This window comes from Podarcis filfolensis, assembly GCF_964270895.1.
Source record: "Podarcis filfolensis genome assembly, chromosome: 2".
NCBI lineage: Eukaryota > Metazoa > Chordata > Lepidosauria > Squamata > Lacertidae > Podarcis > Podarcis filfolensis.
Window position 1 is genome coordinate 83,595,987 of NC_139605.1, and position 21,963 is coordinate 83,617,949.

The 21,963-nt window shown below is 45.5% G+C and overlaps 1 protein-coding gene across 2 annotated transcripts; it reads right to left on the bottom strand.

Moving 5' to 3' along the window:
- Positions 1-342: 342 nt before the first annotated feature.
- LOC310756274 (bMERB domain-containing protein 1-like) lies at positions 343-21,220 on the bottom strand. 2 transcript variants are annotated; one of them, XM_083600000.1, is made up of 6 exons: positions 21,135-21,220; positions 16,180-16,300; positions 5,506-5,579; positions 3,402-3,516; positions 2,522-2,595; positions 343-1,357 (listed from the first exon to the last, which is right to left on the bottom strand). In XM_083600000.1, exons 2-6 carry the CDS (start codon positions 16,281-16,283, stop codon positions 1,239-1,241), a joined length of 486 nt encoding a protein of 161 aa, XP_083456126.1. In that variant the 5' UTR covers positions 16,284-16,300; positions 21,135-21,220; the 3' UTR covers positions 343-1,238. The 2 variants fall into 2 exon arrangements, with proteins under 2 accessions (XP_083456126.1, XP_083456125.1); XM_083599999.1 differs by having other exon boundaries at positions 20,858-21,210.
- Between the last annotated feature and the right edge of the window lie 743 nt (positions 21,221-21,963).

Consider the following 21,963-nt stretch of genomic DNA (forward strand, 5'->3'; position numbering starts at 1 on the left):
TTATGGATGGCTTCCTTGTTATTTTTTTTTTTAAAAAAGAAAGATTGGGAATATACAGTAGGTGCTGCTGTAGAAACCACCCCTAGAAATTTAAAGGAGGACACTGGATGTCCTGCTAGGGATGGTTTAGGAATCCATTGTTTCTGGGACTCTCCGGGCTGCTTAATATGTGTCTTTTCCCTTATAGGGATGGGGGAACTATGCATGTCTATATCTCTGCACATCATCCTATGTGAAGACCATGCAAGCACCTATTTTCCCAGAAGGTGTAGCTGACAGCAAAACAGACATGTGTGCATTCACACATGGTAGTCTCTCCTCTGCATATACTCCTTACACCCATTTTCACACACCGTTTGAAGCAGCATTTAATTAGCCACCTGTCTTTGCGCTGAACAGAATGAAGAATGAAGAGCTGATGATCGCTGTGAATGAGACTGATGCTGGGCGGTAATTTAAGAATAAACTTAAACAGACTGCCGTCATTCTGCACATGGAAGCGGCCGCAGAGATGATACGGTGAAAGGCTCAGTGCCCCACAGTTGCTAGGTAACTTCATGGCGGTTTCGATGTAACCTGCTAATCAGAGAAGGAATGAAGAGGAGCAACATCCACATTACTGAGAGGCCGGGGTTGTGTGTGTGAGAGACGGGGGGTGGGGGTGGCAGAGAGTGTTGTATTAGTCCTGCTGATTCTTCTTGCTTTTAAGGGCTCGGTCCTTCCATATTGTTTGCGTCTGCATGTGTGTGCTTGTGTGCATTTGCTTGTGTGCACTTGGCAACAATATTTTGCTGCCTGAAACCTTCTCTGGTTCACCACCCTGCAGCCAGCCTGCAAACAGTATCCTGACTGGGGGCTCCTGCTTCCCCCCTGCCTGCCCTGTTAAAGGGTAGGAAAAAGGCAGCAGGCTGAAATCTTTGTCTGTGGTTTGGCCCTCCCATTTGGCAGCATGCATGCTGGCTCTCTGCTTGTGATGCCCACCCTGATTGTGTGGGTTGGTTTTGGTCGGCAGGTGGGTGGATGCCGGCCCTGCCTTTGGGCCCGCAGCAGTTTCCACATGTGCTTGCAAGGTCCATGTCATCTGCAAAAGAATCCCTTGTCCCTGCTCCTCAAGCTTGTGACTCTGCTATGAGTTGAATGGATCCAGTTGACAAGGGTGTGGGAGGGCAGGGCTTGCCCATGAATGTATTTTGTGTTTTGGGGTGGGTGGGGTGGGCAATATAGACAACAGCCCCAGCCTACATGACCGAGCAGGTGAAGCCGCAGCATTCCTTCAGAAGAGTGAGGCCTGTCTTTGTTACATATGGTGTAGAGGTTTGCTGTCCTCTTGAGGTCATCCTCTTTTCTTTTACTGGAGCTGTGAAGGAACAAACAGTCACTGCTATGGGAACAGTGGCTCATGCTCAGGCCCTATGATAGCCACCAATCTGCCTGAGGTAAGCAGGTGTCTGCATCTGGGATCCACACAACTCATATGGAAGGAAGGTGTGAGCTTTAAAGCTGGCCCATAACCAAACAGTGGAGGATTGTTCATATGGGCAAATGGGGCACTGCCCCACCAACCTCTGTCTGCCCTCAAGCAGACCTCCACCTGTCTGCTTCCTTACAGCCAGTCCAGGGCGTGACACTGGCTGTAAGCTTAATCTTCCTTATTCTCAGTGTTGCCCTTCTAGAACTTGGCAGGGAGGAGAGTGGAGACAAAACTAGAATTTGTTGACTTGCGTTGCCATTGGCTCTGGCTCCACCTACTGTTGACCTCCCTGCCTTCTGCCTTGCTAGTTCCAATGAGTGCCAGCCACCATTGTAACCAAGTAATGTGTATATTTGTATATTGGGTGGCAGCAGCAAATCACGAAGGCACCAATCCTCCACTCAGTGGGAACAGCACTGCCAGCGCTGATAAGTATCTGTGTGTGCATATTTGCATTTGCAAACATAAACTTGTCACATTTACACTAGACTTTAATAAGATATACTAGTAAAAATATTGGGCCACTCATTTTTTAAAAAGTAGATAATTCAGGATCTTTTTTGATTAAGAAGCAAGAAATAAAAATAATATACACAAATCATATAAGCAGCTGCTTCCTACATAGGCCAGCTATTTTCCAGTTGCAGACAACTTCTCCTCCTCCTTTTGGGCAGGGTGTGTGTGTGTGTGTGTGTGTGTGTGTGTGTGTGTCCGTCCTGGCTGATGGACATTATCCAGCCTGCATGGGAACCTCTTCACACAAATGGCTTCCCTTCTGGAGCAGCATCTATGCACAATGGATTCAGCCATGCAAGATAGCAAAACCCAGATCTATGAATGCAAAAGAGCAAACAGTGCAGAATCATATCGCCTAATCTAAATTATGCAAATTTACATCATTTACACAGGTTACAGACTTCAACTTTTCTTGGTGCAATAGAGGTAGAGAACAAGATGATAGAGATGGAGATATAGCATGGAGGAAACACAACCCTGTTCCTACATACACACAGCAGTGGAAAGGGAGGCTGCTCACTCCCAAGTACCTACTTGTTTTCGGAAGGCAGGTTTTGGAAATCCTGGTCTTCAAAAACTCTGCCATTTCTTTGTCTTCTTCTCGTTCTCTGTGGAAGGAGGAAATTGGTTACTACTCTGTGGATGAGATTTGCATCCCAGCAATAAGCAACCATTGCTTGGTGTGTGTGAAGGTATGGCTATAATCCAGATAGGTTAGAGTCAAGGTATCCTGAATTACTGTTCTTCAGATCTCTGTGAAGGACGAGGCTGCTTTTTTGTTCTTTCTTGGCTCCAGGGAATATTTGCTTTCAGAAAGAATAGTGCTTCACTGACATGCACAGCTCCTTTTCCCTGCTTGTACCAGTACCCCAAGCCTTTGTTTCTTGGCCTTTATTTAAAAAAAATTAAAATCTGCCTAGACTCCAGTATTGCAATACTGTCCAGGAGCAATCTACAGATCAAAAAGGTTGATCATCCCTGGAGACAATGATTTGAGTTTTTGGTGAGTGATGTAGAGCAAGCCCTGCCTCCACCTCCTCACCTTACCTTTGGAAAAGTCCCTTAAAACAAAACAAAACAATATGTGACAATGAATTTAACAGCACACACATTTATGATTTGCCCTGTGTGGGACTGAGGAGGCAACAGAAGCAAAGTCTGCCTGCGTACCCCGACCAAATAGTCTAGTGGATAAAATTGGCTTCAAATACTTGAGGTGACTCCAGGCCAGCTACCTTCACTCAGTCTCACCTACTTCACAGTGTTGTTGTGGGGATAAAATGGGATAACCCCTGGGTATGCTGACCTGGGCTTCTTGAAGGAAAGGTGGAAAACATATATGAACAGCACTAGGTGCATGCCAACACTGAGCTGGAGACAGGAAACTGGCACAGCTGTTGATATCCATGTGTACCTGAGCCTTTCAAATTCTACGTCATCCACCAGGAAATCTCGAGTCTCCACAAGTTTGTGAATCTGCTGCACTAGCTCCTCCTCCTGCTGCTTGTCTTCTTTAGATTTTTTATTTTCTGCAAAATAGGGGGAAACCCACAAAGCAATAGTTTAATGGCAGAGGAATAACAACAAATGGATTTCACGAGAGATATGTGGGTGTCCCCTGCCTGACACAGGGCCCTCTCAGTAGTGGCATCCTAGTGGTGGAACACTTTCCCCAGAAAGGTTTGCCTGGCACTCACCTTACTGTCCTTTCAATGCCAGGCAAATACCTTTTTGATTTTGTTTCCCTGAGCATCTTATACACAATGTTAATGTGTTTCTCGTGTTGCTGAATCAAAAGCTCAGTGGAGCTACTTCAACCTGTAGCTGAACTAGCAAAAAGGAAAGACAAATTCTGAAGCTTGTAGAGGTCAAAATGTGACAGTGGATCAGCCTCTCCACTCTTCCTTGACTTTAGACTGCTCTGTAATTAACTGATTCACAGAATCGTAGAGTTGTAGAGTTGGAGCTCGTTTCTCCCTCTCTTCCCGAGTCCATGCTTCTTCAAAGTCCATGATGCCTTTGGTAGAGGCTATTCTCGCAGGCCAGATCTCACTCATAGAATCATCACCTTGTTATGGTGAATGGATTTGCACGTTCCTATGTGCCGTCAGGAGTCTCATACTCCCAGTAGGGTCACCCAAGGCGATAAGGTCAAAGGGGAGAAGCTAGACAAAGAATGATCCAAGAAGACTTCAAGGGCAGAAGAGGTGGAAGACAACAATGTTGTTATGTTACAATGGCTGTGAAGGAGGACGAGGGCTACGGCAGATAAGAAACTACTGATCGTCATGATATTCATGACCTCGGAATACAGCCTGACTGCGAAGACCATGCATTGATCAGCATGCACTGATCTCCACACACAGAACAAATTCATGTGCAGGCGTCTTCCAAAAACCCATCCACACACTTTAAAATAAATAGATAATAGCTAAATATAAAGTATGCACCCAACTGTTCTCCAGCAATGGATAAGCAGCATTTGAGTAGCCCCTCCATAAGGACAACTTGGCTTGCTGGTGGAGGTGGAAGTGGTTGAGCGGCAGGAGAAGCAGAGTGGCAGGGATGAAAGTCTCAGTGCTAGGCAGTGGACAAGACCTGGAGGATGAAGACCCATGTTGTAGGGCACTGTTGTACAAACAGAGAGTGAGTTGGTACTGATCAAGCTGCACCATGAAGAAAAGGAGGATGCACCTTGGACTTGAGAAACTTTATTTAAACATTTGGGCTGTGGTTCAGGATACAAGGATTCCAGACAACGACTTTCAGGACCAACTTGCAGTCCTCTGTCTAAACATCTCCAACCAAACATAGTGGTGGTTTCCACTATGACCTCCTATGGATGGTTGTAAATCTTTGTTCCTCCCCACAGGCTCTTTCATCCTCCCAACCTTTTCATGAAGGTTTTTCTTGATTTTTTCTAACCCTTATTCCCTTCTTAATGATGGCACCCCTTAACTGGGACTGGGTGTGACAGACAATGCTATGGGCAGTACATATTTATAAAACTATTATTATTTTCCCCCGTGATAGTTGTGGTAGAATGAGTTTTATACAGCTTTAGTAAGTTTCACCTGTTCTGAGATGCCTGGGTTCTCTTCCTGCCTTGCTTAACATTTAAAAATTCAGATTCCAAAGCTAGCCAAGCATCTCTGAGACAAGAAAAGTCTCAGGATAACTTTGCATTGGCTTGTTTAATGCACATTCCTTTGCAACATCCTCTGCTAGCTTAGTGGCATTGGAGGCCAAGTGATCCTGCAAATGGCAAACCCCACTGGTGAATAGGGTAGGGGTGGGGAATCCACAACCCTCCAGATGTTGTTGGACTCCAACTCCCATCAGCCCCATCCAACATGGCTAGTGGACAGGGATGATGGGAGTTGTATTCGAGCAATAGCTGGAGGTCACAAGCTCCTCGTACCTCAATACATGGGGATGGCACCAACAAAGCTTTATGGAAAAACAAGGTGCTAAGAAAACTCACTCCCTGGGAGAGTTGCCATGGGTTTGGGCCTTACCTGGCACTGCAATCAGCTTCTGCAACTCCTTTTTCAATCTGGTGATTTCCTTACAAAGCTGGATGTCATCCATCCTGAAAAGACAAGGGAGAGAGCCTCAATCCCTTGTCCACAAGAGACCACAGAGACAAGTCACTTGAGCATCCCTTGCTGCAAATCCTAATCATTTACCTTTCAGCATGCTGCTGGGAAGAACTCCAAGCTGGGTTGGACACATTTGGCTGAAACCAGTCGCTTGGGGCCTTTGATACCACCTTGCAACAGATTATATGTGGAATATTTCTTGTTTATCATTTTCCACTTTCTAATCCATCACCTGCATTTTACACTTTAAAACTCTCTAGCTGCTCCACAACCTTTCTTCCAAATTAGTAAATTGCTACATGAGACAGGTAAGTGAAGAAGCATCTGTTTCTACATGCAGAATGCAACAAGGGATCGTTTAAGGAGCTGTAGAAGACAATTCATCTCGGAAGGGGTGGTTTACACTAGGGGCATGCACATTTGCTTCAGACAAACGTTGAATCCCGAGCTAAATCAGGAAGATTTGAAGAGAACTGGGGCTCTTCTAAGGTGGGTGTCCAATGCAATGTCACAAACTGAATCAGGCTGCTTCCAAAGCCTCTGGGATTGTCTTGGATATTTGGACATCCCAGGATACCTCTGGACACCTCCAGATTTGTCAGTATTATTACATCGCATACCTGAACTTGTGTTCACACATTTAAAGTGGATTAAAGCACTTCTTCACCCTTGTGACAATGAAACACGACCAGAAAATTGCACTAGAATGTGTGGAATAATGACCAAATATTGTGCAAATGAACAGCTTGAATGGGTTTGCCCTTTCTTCTGAATAGGCATTTGTAGTAATTGGGCTTATAGTAGACTACAGTAACGAGGGAGAGCAAGCTCCAACATTGTAGCAAGGTATCATGAACCAATGGCAGGGACCAAGTGGAGGCACTAGAGGGAGAGATATTCCCAGGAACACAGAACCTATTGCAAAAAATCAAAGGCAGCCTGCTACGAGAGCTTTGAACAAAGATGATCCAGTCTACAATCTTCTCTCAGCCATGAAACTGACTTACCTGTAGATGCCCTTCAGGCAAGTCTCTGCCTTTCAGCCTAATCTGTCTTCATGAATAAGAGGAGAAATCTGTACACTGAGGAGTGCGACAGAAATAATAAACTATAGATCTGCATCCCAGCAAATGGAATCAATGTTGCTCCTCTAATGACTCAGTCACAAGCTGAATAATTCCAGAGGATACTGTTCTCTAAATAGGCAACCCTATAATTTATCTTGGTCACTAGAGAAACCCTATGAGAATACAGCCAAATGTGTTGATACCCATTCAAAGCCAAGAAATAATTTTATACAGAAGACATTATTCAGGTTTCCTCCCCACATGCCATCTGTTCCTTCTCTCCATTCTCCTTCAGTTTAGACTGCATTTTGGTTTTATAATGTGATGCTTTTAGGATTACAAGAAGCATCTTTGGGTGGAGGGCTTCTTCTAAAATAATCTGATAACCTGGGATGCTCTTTTTCAGGAAACACAAACACACACATACAGGAATCATAACTTGGACAGGACTGAGACAGAGGAGGGGAAACAGAGTTCAAGAATTAGGTGGCAGTGAGATACTAATTCACCTTTCTAAGGACAACTTAGTGGTAGTCAGAAGAAACTGCACCTGTGGTTTGCAAATTATCTGTAGCCTTGGGTGCCAAATCACTCTTAGAATCATTAAGGGTTAGAAATCGAATTCCTAACTAGATTTAACTTGGGGCTCTTGGGAGCAAAAGTTATCTATATTGATCGATGCTCGCTAGCTTGCAGTGATGCTTGATACCATCTATGGCTAGCAAGCCATGGAAAATGGAGAAAATTTAATGGCTGTGGACTTGGAGCATATGGTGCTGACCTTTAAAGCCCTAAATGGTCTCAGCCCTGAAGGAGCGTCTCCACCTCCATCGCTCAGCCCAGACACTTAGGTCCTCCTCCAAGGGCCTTCTGGTGGTTTCCTCACTGTAAGAAGTGAAGTTACAGGGAACCAGGCAGAGGGCCTTCTCGGTAGTGGCAACCGCCCTGTGGTACACCCTCCCATCAGATGTCAAAGAAATAAACAATTGTCTGACTTTTAAAAGACATCTGAAGGCAGCCCTGTGTAGGGAAGTTTTAAATGTTTAGTGTTTTATTATGCTTTTCTATTTGTTGAAAGCCTCCCAGAGTGGCTGGGGCAACCCAATCAGATGGGTGGGGTATAGCAACAACAGCAGCACAAAGAAAAGTCCCAGAAACAGTATAGCAGCAACTCCTATAAGTAGTCCTTGTATGCCATGTCAGCTGTGTCTCATTGATCTAGTTCCCCTTAGTCCAGGGCATGGTCTGGGGGCACATGATGCAGTCACCATGCTGCTGCTAAGCAGGTCTGGGTCTGGTCATTTTCTGGATGGGAGATCTTCTGGGAACCACTTTGAGTATGTCGTCTTGAGATGCTTGAAAGAAGAAAGGTGGGATATGATTTTACTGAAATAAACAGATGTATAATAAACTTTGCTGCGCAGTACTATCGTATTGTGGGTGCTCCAATATGAGCAGATAGAATTATATTATGTCTGCAGTGACTCAAAGAGTCATGCACAGTAAAGCAGAAATTAGGAGCTGTTCAACTGCATTGCAAGGAGATAGATACAATTTATGAACTGAGATTCTTTTAAAAACAAACAACAACATTGGTATTTTACTCCCATTTCATGCCTTATTTTTAAATTGAATGTGAATTACTAAGTAATTCTGTAATGATTTATTGAGACCCCTTGGCTTAAACAAATACATTTTATCTGACAACAAAAGAAAGCTGGCTAAAATTAATGAAATTTTATTATCTAATTGTCTTTACAGTGCCACAATAGAGATTGTTGTATTATCCATCAGCAAATTTGGGTTGGCTTCCTTTTGTGTATGTCTGTTTAATTTTACTTCCTATAGCACATCCCTGCAGCAAAAGAATTATGTGCATAATATACATGGGTTACATTCATCAGAACAGTGCATCTAATTGCATTACATTATGTAACCATCCTGGCAATCTCTCTTTTTTCTTGGGTTTTCCATTTTTCACAGAGGTCTTTTGATGTGCTAATTAATCCACCCAGCCTTGCTCAGCCTGTCTTTAATAAGTGAAAAGAAAAATGGTCCTAAATGATGAGTGAAGCCCCCACCTAGGTACCATGTGATTCCTAAACCCTTTGTAGCAGCTACTCTCGTTATAATAATTCCCCCTTCCCTGCAGACATGAGGGCTAGAGGCATACTTCTGTATAGCAGGAAACCTCCAGGAGCACCATATTCCGCATTATGAACCATATTCCATTAAGAATGGCAGAATGCAGGTATGGCTAACTGACAACCTGTGGTCTACGTCCAGCCTCCAATACAATTTCTCCTAACCCTGGAAGGACCGACCAATTTGAATAATAGTAAATTGATAACCTACAATTTCACCTGTAAAGAAATCAGGGATGGGGGGGTGGAGTGAGATTAGGGAGAGTTGGTAAGATCACAATTCTATGCATGCTTTCTTGGAAGTAAGCCCCACTGAATGTAGTGGGGCTTGCCTCTGAGTAAACATGCATCTGAATGCACAGTACGTTTTAAGCAACAGACATTTCCATATTTTGTTACATCTTTCTTTTTGCTCTTGAGACCTGAGAATACAGGATAGTCCTCCTTGGCTTAATGCGTTAGAACATGGGTAGGCAAACTAAGGCCCAGGGGCTGGATCCAGCCCAATTGCCTTCTAAATCTGGCCCACGGACGGTCTGGGAATCAGCATGTTTTTACATGAGTAGAATGTGTGCTTTTATTTAAAATGCATCTTGGGTTATATGTGGGGCATAGGAATTCATTCATTTCCCCCCCCCAAAAAATATAGTCCGGCCTCCCACAAGGTCTGAGGGACAGTGGGCTGGGCCCCTGCTGAAAAAGTTTGCTGACCCCTGATCTAGAGTTCCTGCTCCCTTGCAGTTGACATCATCACAGTCATGGATGTATTGTTGGCTCAGAGTTTAACTAAAAGGCTGGCTATTCTGAAAGTATTGAGAAGTCAGTGCAAAGTGCCTACAGCCTGCTGTACGGATTTCTGGGGAAATGCTTGCAAAGCAAACTGTTATGTCAAGGTAACAAATGTCTCTTATCTTATATCGTGGATCTTTCCCTGCTGCAAATTCCATGGTGATTGCATTCATGTTTTAATATCTGCTCCAGAAAACGAATTCCACAGTTTTTACTTCCTAAAAGTTGAGCTTTTGTTGTAGACTGGAATCCCTTCTAACTCTACAATTCTAAGATTCTAATGAGTGATAAAATGAAAAGTTAAAAAAAACAAACAAACATGAAAGGCCAGAAATGGACAGGCTGTTCCTCCACCTTTTACTTAAAGAGCCCCACTAAAGCAGGCCAGTGGTCAATCTAGTCCAGCATCCTGTTCTCATAGTGACCAACCAGATCCCTATGAGAGGCCTGTAAGCAGGATCTTGGTGCAACAGCACTCTTCTATAGTTTCCAGCACCTGGTATTCAGAAGTAGTTTCCAGCACCTGGTATTCAGAAGTATACTACCTCTGTCTGTGGAGGCAGAGCATAGCCCTTGTGGCTAGAGCCAGAGATAGCCTTATCCTCAGTGAATTTGGTGGATCATCTCTTAACACTGTCCCAGAGTTGGTAGTAATCCCAGAGTGGTGTAGTGGTTAAGAGCGGTGGACTCGTAATCTGGTGAACCGGGTTCGCGTCCCTGCTCCTCCACATGCAGCTGCTGGGTGACCTTGGGCTAGTCACACTTCTTTGAAGTCTCTCAGCCCCACTCATCTCACAAAGTGTTTGTTGTGGGGGAGGAAGGGAAAGGAGAATGTTAGCCGCTTTGAGACTCCTTTGGGTAGTGATAAAGCAGGATATAAAATCCAAACTCCTCCTCCTCTTCTTGCGGTACTGGATTTCATAGTTTAATAATACACTGTGAGAAGAAGTACTGTCTTTTGTCTATTATGACTCTTCCAATGTTTAGCTTTATCGGAGGCACCTGTGTTCTAGTATCATGAAAGAGGGAGAAGAGCTTTTCCACTTTCTTCATGCCAAGCTGCCTGCAGAACTCAGCAGGGCATTGGATAAGGCAGCTAAACCACCTACACAAACCCAAAGAATTGCTCTTTCAAAGCACAGCAACTGCTACTCTTCTTCTACTGCATGAGGAAAATATATTTTTCTGCTAATGTCAGAACTCTTGTTTTTGCATACGTAATGAACTAATAGAGGCATAAGGTTTATTATTTTATGTGGAGGCCTGGAGGGGACACACTAAGCAGACAGAGGGAGGTATCTATGGTTCTGTCTTCTGACAGCTCTTAGAACAGGCATATCCGAAGTCTGTTTTGGAGGCCTAATCTGGCAACTCAACAACTTCAATCCTAAAAAAATCCCGACAACTTTTGTTGGCCCCCATGCATGTTCACTTCATCAAATCTGGCCCTCTTTGAAAAAAATTTGGTCACCCCTGCCTTAGAAGAACTGGGCATGGAATCTGATTGTAGCTCTTTCAGGCACTGCAACTCACCATTGAAAAACTGTAAGGCCCTGTTCACACTTAATTTCGGTTTTGTGCTACCTACCATCTGTAGTTTGAAAGTAAAACCTAAATTGGCAAGATTGGACACCATTTAAAAATACACTCTACTGCATAAACTTCTCTCACAAGTGATGCTTTCTGGGGGGGGGGGAGGCCTTTTTAGCATCACTTGAAGAAATATTCTTAACTTAAAACAATTTCCTTACTAACTAAAAGACTATTTCACATATTGCCTAATCAGTCAGCTAGCTACCTCTTAAGCTGCTGTAGTGGAAGCAGCAAGTCTAATTATCTTCTGTACCCCCAGTCAGCAATCTGGCAGCTGCATTCTGGGTTAGTTGTAGTTTCCAAGTCACTTTCACAGGCTTATGATGTCTTTTTGCCGTTCACATGTTTCTGCCTTTTGCCAGTCATATCAAAATAAAGTGTCAGGAACATTTGTGCTTCTGTTTCACAGAAAACAGATCTGGCAGGGTGAGAAGGCACCTTAGCTCAGTGGTAGAACATCTCCTTTGCGTGCAGAAGGCTTGCAGGTGTAGCCGCTGGAATTTCCAGGTAAGGTTGGGAATATCCCCTGTCTAAAACTCAAGAGAGCCACTGTTAATCAGTGCAGAAAATATGGGTGTCACTCAGTATAGGGCAGCTTCCTGTGTTTCTGGATAAAAATTGTGAAAGAAACACATACCAGAGAATCCAGTATCTTAGGAGTGTCAGTGTTACAACGGCTCCACTATAAAATAAGAATTCTCCAAAATATAATGCAGGCGTTGGCTTCTCAAATCTAACTCACAGTCCTGGATATGACAACCCATGAAGCATATCCAGGCTCCAAATTAGACCCCACTTCAATACTCTACTCTTATTTATGCTTATGCCACAGCTCCTTGAAGCAAAGGAACACACACACACACACACACACACACACACACACACACAGAGAGAGAGAGAGACAAGGTCTTCCTCTGCAAGATATGCTACCATTTGAGCAAGTAGCCAGGGGACATAGCCACCTGAGAAAGGAGAGTTTAGTCCCACAACACTGCCGCTCAGTTATACTGTTCCAAGAGTCCTGCTTCTTGTAGACGAATATGAATAAAAAGAGCTTTTGGCCTTGGGCAAAGCTCACACTGAAGGAGACAAGGATCTATTGATGTACGTCCTCCCCCCCTTAAGTAGGAGGACAAGGCTAGACCACTTTGAAGGGGATGCCTGGGCTAGAAGAGAGAATTGCATGGAGGTCATATCAAGAGTCACCAGTGTGGGTGGCTGCGTGGGAGAATTCATTAGATAATCAGCGGTACTTGGGAGAAAAAGGCAATTAGCAGCCAGCAAGTCTGCATCACAGCAGCAGTAGCAGCAACATTTGGTGAAGACTTTGGGCTAAGTCTATAACAACTCTGAAGTGGGCAGAGAACAGCCCTTATATTTGTTTGGAAGGGAGTACCAAAACTGTCATTGATGGGGTTTCTACCACCTTCTCTGTTCAGGTTAAGCCTTTCCCAACCCTAATGGCCTTCCAGATGTCTTGGACTATAACTCACATCATCCCATGCTGCTGGAGCTGATGGGAGTTGTAGTCCACCCGGAGGGCACCAGTTGGGGATGGCTGCCCTAGGTATACTCATTGACCTGCCACTGTTTTTCAAAAGGCAGGTTGCCAGGAGCACCTTTCCCCCCACTTACAGCTAATGGGGAGAACTTTTCTATTTCTAAGTTGATTCACAGTTCTGTAACTTCCATGCTTGATTATGGCAATGCACACTAAATAGAGATGCCCTTGAAGATGCTACAGAAGTTTCAGCCTAGGTGCAGTCCTTCTGACAGGTGTTGGAAGGCACAATCATTTCCAACCCGCTCTGTGTCAGGCCAGTTGCAAGGATTGTCAAATCACTTCTGGGTCCTGTTCAGGCTACACTTTAAAGGTTAAAGCCATTGACTTGGTGTAGGAACATCATGCTCCAAAGACCATCTCTGGAGCCCACTTGCCTGCTGTGGTCCTGCCAGAAAGCTCTACTGTGTGCTGTTTTTACAGTAAGCTACAACAGTAAGCCACCTTTTTGCTCTCTTTTCATAGTGACTGCAAGACCAGTTTCTTCTCGTTCACTTCTGGTTGATGTTCTTCTATGCCTGGCTAGCTTAGATAGTTGGATTTTGTTGTTGCTGCTGCTGTTTTCATCTATATATTTTTCATCTCTATGGAAGACTGGTATATATATAAATAGGACTTCTAGGGCAACCTGGTGCCCTGCAGATGATTCTGGACTACAACATCACCATCCCTGACCATCGGCCATGCCAGATGGGGCTGATGGAAGCTGTAGTCCAACAATGTATAGAAGGTCACAGGTCCCTATCTTTGGTTTAAGGGCTCAGCCAATTTGGGGGTGGACAGCTGAAAATAAATCTGGATCTAGGAAAAGGATTTGTCTACCCGTGCAAATTCCTGTCCCTGTTTATACCTTTCAGGGGCAAAAATTAGCCCTGCTCTGTGGAACCCACAATCTCTGCAGAGCATGTCCTTGGCAAACCTGCCTTGTGTGCTGTAGGGTGGATATTGACACCTGCAGCTTGGCTGCTTCTTCCATGGAGTGATTCAGAGATTGGAGAAAACAAACAAAGGCTGCTCTAGCATGGAAATCAGAGCTATAGAAATTTATCCCTCCTTCCGCTGCCTTGAAAAAGTCAGCTTGCACTGCTGACTCAAGAAGGAAAAGGCCATGCTGTAACACGGCAAATGGGAGGGTTTTCCACCCCTAGGAGAGAGGCGCAGTGTTGACATCGCAGTCAGGTTTAGGCTAATGTTGATGAATGATGATTCACCTCTGACTTCAGTTTTAGATCTCTCTCTATGTGTATACAGGCCACAGAAGTCTGGCAGTGCTATTCCTTGAAAGCCCAGGGCTGCCAGACCTGCAATGCAGACATATTTGGGGGTGCTTCTTCTTTAACAGCCCTTGTTCATTGAAGCACCAAGAATATGTTTTCTGTTGGACAGGAACCAAAAGAAGTGGCAGAGCATCTGCTTTGCATACAGGATGTCCTCGGTTCAATCCCCAGCATCTCCCAAGTCAAACCAGAAAAGACCTTTGCCTGAAACTCTGGATAGCCACTGCCAGTCCCTGAGCAAAAGGGACCAATGATCTGGCTCAGGCAGTTTTCTGTGATCCAGAATAATGCTGCATAAAGGACAATGGATGCATCCCTGGCGTCTTTATGGCACTTCCCTTTGGCTGAGTTTGAAATATATGCCAGGATGCATCACGTAAAAATGAGATGCATTTGTCAAGGGGGTTTCTTAGGAGGATGCACAGTTCCACTAAAGCAGCCATGTCCTCCAGGCATTGCCAGACCACACCTCCCACCCTTTCCTGACAATTGAGTATGCTGGGTGGGGCAGATGGGAACTGGAGTCCCACAACATCTGGAGGGCCACGGGTTAGCCAACCCTGCATTCAAGGTACATCCAAAGATCCATGGATGCCCCGAGGGATACATAGGTTTCTAACAGCAGCCCAGCCTTTGATGAGGACCAATCCCTATGGCACTGGGATGAGTACAGCTGGATCGCAGAAGCTTTGCTTAGCTGAGTCATTCTTAGCTGCAGAAGGGCTGGCACAGATTAGGCTAGCTACAGTCAGTCTCTGCAGTACCAGATGCTGGAAGTCATCAAAGGGAAGATGAGTTTCTTTTTGCATTTTCTAAATAGTGCGATGCTACATCTCATTCTCATTGACATGGCAGGGGCAGGGGCTGTGGTAGGCTCAGGACTGAGAAGAAAAATTGTATCATAAGATGTGTCACCGGTTGCTAGCTTGGGTGGCTTTTCAACGGATTAGACACTTATTGTTTATTTTCCTTACAACAGCATCCTGCCATAATGGAACCCAAGGCAGCATACATGAGGTTCCCAGGCTGCCTCCTGTCCAGGCACAGATCAGACCTTCAAGGTGGTGGCCCCTTGAGCCTTTGGACCATATACAGTGTCAATGACTATTGGCTGTGACAGTAAAACCAAACTTCTATGTTCAGGAACAGTGTGCTACACCCTTTACCTCCCAACCCAATTCAGCAGGGATATATATATATATATAGAGAGAGAGAGAGAGAGAGAGAGAGAGACAGTGGGGGGAGAGATGACTATACTGTGCTGGCTGGGCTGATGGGAGTTGCAGTCCAACAATGTCCGAATAAACACAAGTTCCCCACTCTTGGTGCATCTATGAATGGTCAGGAGGAGCTCCTGAATTTTTAATCCATAGCTTTCTCCTGACCTGGTTTTGCCTCAGCGAGATAACAGTGTCCTGTGACACCAGAACGATTAGTCCAGGAAATGTTTTCATGGTCACGCAGTAGTCCCTTTCCATTGATTCAAATGTGGGGAAATTGGGAAGCGGTTGCTGTACAGATTCTGTGTACAGCATGTACACGTGTACACCTTCTGCACATGTAGGTTTGGTGAAGAAGTTTAGGTGAAGAGGCTGGAGGCAGCCTACCTCATATTTTCACTATCCACAGAACTTAGTCGGCAGCATTGGGCACCCTATACAGCAGCTCTTTTCAAAACACCCACGCTCCCATGAGCCGCTTCCCAATCAGCTGTCTGCTGAGAAACCCTTGCACACTTCAGGGAGGGGGGTGATGTTCCATGATGCAGAGGGCCAGACTGGCTATTTGACCTTTCCTGAAGTTGGCATATGCAGCTTGAGATAACATGGGATCCCGTCCACCCACATAGGCTGAAAGAGAGGCCTGATACTCTTGTGGACTCTTCTCAGTGAGTTAAGTCTACATCCTTTCAAAGAGAGCACCATCAGACTCCAGGGCCATTAGAAAACAAGAGAGACTGAATTGTGAGCTCAAAGCAGGGAGAGGGAAACTGAGCAGATCTAGACAGAGAGAGGGAGAGATGAAGAGGAGCACCTAGGACCAGCTGCCTCTTGCCTCCTTATAGGTGGTGGAAAGAGAAAGGATCCTGCCCACGGAGACTTTGTACCTTGCTGAGCGCCCTCCCACGGGCATCCTGCTCTCCTAGTTTCCCAACTCACATGTATCTGAGCTCTGACTCCCTCCGCACCAGAACTTCCCGGATCCTCTCAATTTTGAAGAGCTCCCCTTCGATGTCATCAATGGTCGTTGTGGAGTCGGCCATGGACACTATCTCATCCTCTGAGGGCAAAAGGGAAAAGGAACTCAGTTAGCAGATGGGATGGGGGTGGACAGGAAAGCAAGCAATGCCATCAGTGATTGGACTGGAATCGCTTCCAATTTATGGCCACATGGCTAAGAGGTTCTGATTTCTGTCAGGCTGTCTTATATGGCCTATGTGGGACCTGTGCCCCTCCCCAACACTGTTGGACTCTGACTCCCATCAGCCTCAGCCAGCACAGCCTAGGATGAGGCATGATGGGAGTTGTGGTCCAACAACCGCTGGAGAGCCACAGTTCAGTCTCATATCATTGCCTTCAATAGGATCTAAGAGCAGCTGATAAAATGGCATGAAAATATCACTGAGGAAATGGAGGGGGGACTGCAGAGAATTAGTTCCATAGATGGCAGCTGCTCCTCAGCTCCTTCTTCCAAACTCCCCTGAGGCAGACATATTTCTTTCACAGCAATGCCTGGGGGGCTCATTTCTCTTTATACATCTAGAGAAGCACATTTCCCCTCCTATCTTCTTGACATAGTTGTCAAGAGTCTGGCAGCAATTTCAGAGCCTGCACTCTTATACTAAGATTACAGGGAATGTGCTCATCTTAGTTTTTTTTTATTATAATCCCTTGTGGAATCTCTGAAATGAAACCAGTATTGCTGGAGACTGAATTATCTGTGCATGCCTTTTCCTTTCCACATAGGGGGAATGGCACTGTGCTATTATTATCGTGTCAAAGGTCCAAAGAACAAAAGCTTCTGCTCTAGAGAAGACCCACCAGGGAGTAGCAGTTAGGACTGGCCTGCCATTTTGACTATGGAAGGAGAGAGGTTCTCTTGGTGGAAAAGTTGCTCTCTCACCTACATCAAGCAAAGAACTCAAGCAAAGACTTTGTGGCAGGGGGGACTCCATAGGTCCTTCAATAGGCACAAGTGGGCAGGGTGAACAGTTAAGTTGCTCCTGTTATCCTGCATGTCACAGGCACTGTCCAGTAGGTGATCATGACTTTCAAACAACTGCTCCCCAAATAAGAACGGACTCAGCAGTTGTGATACTTGGAACGAGGGTGAAAAATAGTTATTTACTACAGTAACAAAATATTGCTGTGTACAGTTTTGGCTAAAATAATACATTGCTGCAGCAAACATGCAACCCCTGCGTACATTTCTTGCAGACACAGAAATGGACTGCAAAAGTCCTAGGAACCTTCATTGTTTCAAAGTTGTGAGTTTTTTCTTGATTTTCTTGTTTTACCTTCTTGTAAACTGCTTTGAGGTTGTTGTTTTTTTACAATCAATCATAAGAGGAGCCAGTAACAATCATAAAGCCTGGCTCTTTGCATAATGCCAGGCTCAGAATTCATCCTGATTGGGTTAGGGCACTTCCTGCATTTGAAGTGCATTGAAGAGTTGAATAGTTGTTCCTGTTGTTGTTGAATTTCTTTACCATCCTTCACCTGAGGATCACAGGGCAGTTTACAATATTAAAAAAAGTTCCTATTGCTGAGTCTTGTATCCTCTGCTTTCTGGGGAAGGACTGTGGACCTGACTTGCATGTGGAAGGTCGAGGTTCCATCTCGGTCATCTCTAAGTAAGTCTGGGAAAGGCCCCAGTCAGAAAACCTGGAAAACCACTGCCAGTCTGTGTTGGCAATACTGAGCTACCGATGGACCAATGGTCTGTTGTGGTTTAAGGCAGCTTCCTGTACTTCTGTCCTTTCCCCCCACCATGTGCCAGTACTGCTATGGATATTCTTACAAACCACCCTGGAATGGGTTCGGATGAATGGAAATATACGTTTAAAATAAAATGGAAAAAACATGCAACTACCTGAATGAATGGAGCATCTACCTGCAGCGAAAGTCTCCTGCAAAATTGTTCCTCCCTCTCACACACAAATAGGCAGAATTAGTTGGCATGCAATCAAGTCTGAACCCCAACATCATCTCTCGTGCTCTGTATTTTGCACTAACTGGACCAGTCAGTCCTGAAGAATATTATTCCTTTGGATTTAGGGACAGACATGCAGCTGCATTATCTTTATACAAAGTGTATAAAGGCCATCTCCAGCTTCCTTGGCACGCACTAGCAGAGCCAAGTGATGAGATCAATACTTCATTACTGGAGCCAAATGACCTCCCAACACTGGCCTGTGCCAGTGAGTCAAGTCAGAGGAAAGAGCCAGCCTCTGGCCTCTGGCCCTCTTCCCTCCCCTCCCCTGATACCCTCTTGCATCTCTGCCTCCCAAAGGCTTGCACAGCTGCTTGTTGCAGCAGCCCTGGCTACAAGCTGGTGTCTCTGGGGCTGGCCAGGGGGTGCTTCTGAGGCCCCTGTGAGGCAGTGGGAGGAGGCACCTCTCTTTGGGTCAGAGGGGGCAGCTCAGAGACCAGGGATGGCAGCTGCCCAGAGCACTCCCAAGGAGAGGGGAGAGGAGAGGAGGCTGAGGAAGCACTCCACAAGGGAGGGTGTTTGAAAAAGGGTGAGAGGCTGCCAGCTGTGCAGGCAAGGGGTGACATAACTGGGCTCCTGAGCCCCACAGGGGTGCCGCAGGAAGAATGTAGTTGGGTTAAGACAGCCTTGGAATCAAAAAGGTTGAAAACCTATGAGCTAAACAATGCTGTGATCATTACCTGGGAAGAGAGAATGAATGAAGAAGATGGAAGTTTAAACATCTGCCTCCCGTGACTTTGGAGGAAGCAGCTGCTGGCTAGGAGCCTAGCACCACAGCCATCTCCAGCAAATCTGTTGATGGTGGCCCCTAACCCTTTAGGCTGAGTCGTATAAGATGCTAAGAACTGCATTAGGTGCTACGGAAACTTAACACGGATGAAAGACCCTTCACTTCAAGGCAGATGAGACACATACACACACAAAATGCACCCCCTCTCCCATTGCAGTACTAGTCCACCCTAAAGCTATAGCAGAAAATCCCATAGTTTATGCTAAGAGAACTCACAAACAAAATGCTATACAGTGGTACCTTGGATTAAGAATTTAATTCGTTCTGGAGGTCTGTTCTTAACCTGAAACTGTTCTTAATCTGAAGCACCACTTTAGTGGGGCCTCCCGCTGCTGCTGCTGCTGCCGCCATGCAATTTCTGTTCTCATCCTGAAGCAAAGTTCTTAACCCGAGGTACTACTTCCGGGTTAGCCAAGTCTGTAGCCTGAAGCGTCTGTAACCTGAAGCGTCTGTAACCTGAGGTACCACTGTATTCTTGTCCGGAACTGAGCTATTAACTTCACCTGCTGTGGTGGGAGTGATTAAATCACTGGCTGCCAACCCTATGCTGTCTCTAGCCTCCAGGGGGAGCAGCTCTTGGTTGGAGCCAGCTGAAGGCTTTGGGGGTTGAGAAAAGGCACACCCATCCACACGATGTACTCTCAGCTTGTGTGGAGCCCATAGGAACCCCAGTTGGCATGCTACTTCCAGACCTGAGCTGGGCCACCTTGCGTAATTTGCCTCATCTGCCTGGGGAATTGAACTGGTTTTGCACTTGGTGACCCACCTAACTCAGCCAAGTGCCCAGACCCACTGTTTCAAGCAACAAGGTCTTATTTGCCGTGCAACCCAGCTGAAACAGACAGACTTGGTTTGGGCAGCAGGTCAAAGGTGCTCCAGACGCTCCTGATGCCAATATGCTTCTGTGTATCATATATATACATAATAAACATCCACCCACCAGCAGCGGATGAAGGGGAAGGAACTGCAACATCCTTGTTGTGCATGCTGCTTTAGCCACTAGTCTACACTGTACCGAGGATCTGGTAAAGGCATTTGTACTGGTAAGGTGCGGATGCTTCTCTAAGCAACAGAAGGAGATAGCTGAATTCTTGAATGGGAAGTTTTGGCATTAACTCCTTCCTGCCTGTCGCTTGCCCGGTTATGCCCATTCACAAAAATTGGGAACTGACACGGATGGTATATAGCTGAGTAGAGAAGGAGTAAATCCTTACCTGGTGCCTTCACGGGGTATTGCTAAAAGCCATCAATTAACCTCAATGCCCCTCAGTTTCACCCATGGGGACATGGCCTTTCCCGGAAACCCCAAATCATGTGCATTTCTCGTTTCAGCTAGTTCTGTAATGCCCACACATGCACTGAGGCATGCCCCAAGCTACTAGAGTGCGCCGAGCAGTCAAACTCCATCCACGCCAGAGGCTCTTTTTGTGAATGAACAGAGACTAGAGTGTCTGGTCCTCGGCCAGGTTTCTCTACTCATGTTTTCCCCGCTGCCTGCCGCTACTCAATGCAAACTTGCTCCGTTTCCACTGCCAGTGAGACAGACAGGTGGGATCTCATTCATATATATATAAAAACAATAATAACATCACCAGCAGTGGGGGTTTTAGGGGGTGGGATTTGAACGAGACATCCATCTCCATCTCCACTGCTGCGAAACTTTCAAGGAAGACAGAAAATAGCAGACACCCAGCAGGCAAATGTTATACTGGCACATATACACAAACATCATGCAGATCTGCAAGGATTTAAGCCCCACTTCAGGGGGTGCAGTGAGTAACAGGGAGGGAGTTGGTACTTCACTGCTGTGCCCCAGGTGTGCAAACTAATCTCACCTTTGCCTGCATCTGCTGCTTTCCACTTGGTTGACTCCAGGGATCCGTACTGGGTGGATGCCTTGGCTTCTTTCTCCATCCTTGCCTCTCGCTTGTGGGATGTTTTCCCCCCTCTAATCTTTTTTTCTTTGTTTGTTTAAATGAGCATGATTCCTTAGGGAGGACTTCTAAAGAGCACACGTTGCAGGGAAGTCAGAGCCCATCCTCTGGAAAAGGAATGATTAAATAGAGAGAGAAGCAAAATCAAAGGAGCACGGAATACAGCCAAGCCTGGTACCTGCCCAGCTGCTGCTGCCTGCTAGTTCCACACCGAGATGCTTTAGCACAGCTGCCGAAAGATGAAATAGAATCAGAGGCTGCAGGAGACTAGATGTGGCTCTGTTATGACACCAAGAGCCGCCCTCTGGTGGAAATAAGTGCAAACTACTCATCAGCAAAACACAAGATGTTGTGATAGGCACCAACTTAGATGGCTTTAAAAGGGGTGAGATGAATGTTGTGTCAGTGGGAAAACGTATATTGGGCAGCACTGAGGACTTTTTTTCAGGAGGAGAGAAGGGTACTACTTTTTAAAGCAAATGAATGAAATTAAGCCCAATGTTATGAGTGTGGGAATGTTCAGGGAGGCAGGAGAGGATATATTGTTTAATTATATCCTTCCCAACTAGTTAACACTAGTTCTATAATTTAGCAGAGTAACATTCTCCTTTCTAACTTGTACAGCGGATAACGTCTTTGCCCGGCTCATTTAAGCCTCTAAAATAAGTTTCCTGGTAATTCCCCTTTATTCCCTCATAAAAGATTAGACACGACACAGTTTATTCACACACATTCTGTTCACAGATGGATCCCAGAAGGCAGACATAAGCTACAAAATATATACACCTGGAATCTATCCCATAAGGAGATAGCTCCTTTGTCCTCTCTTGGCTGCAAGCCAAGAGAGCATCTCAGGCTAAGATGTTGCTTCTTCGAGGAATGGAGTCAGAGAGAGAGAGAGAGAGATGTCTGCATCCCCTGTGCTGTTTTGTTACCTGCATAGGTGAGGTCACGCCCATCTCTGGTCACATGTAGAGGAAGTCTGCCCCAGCCCAGGAGGAAACAGG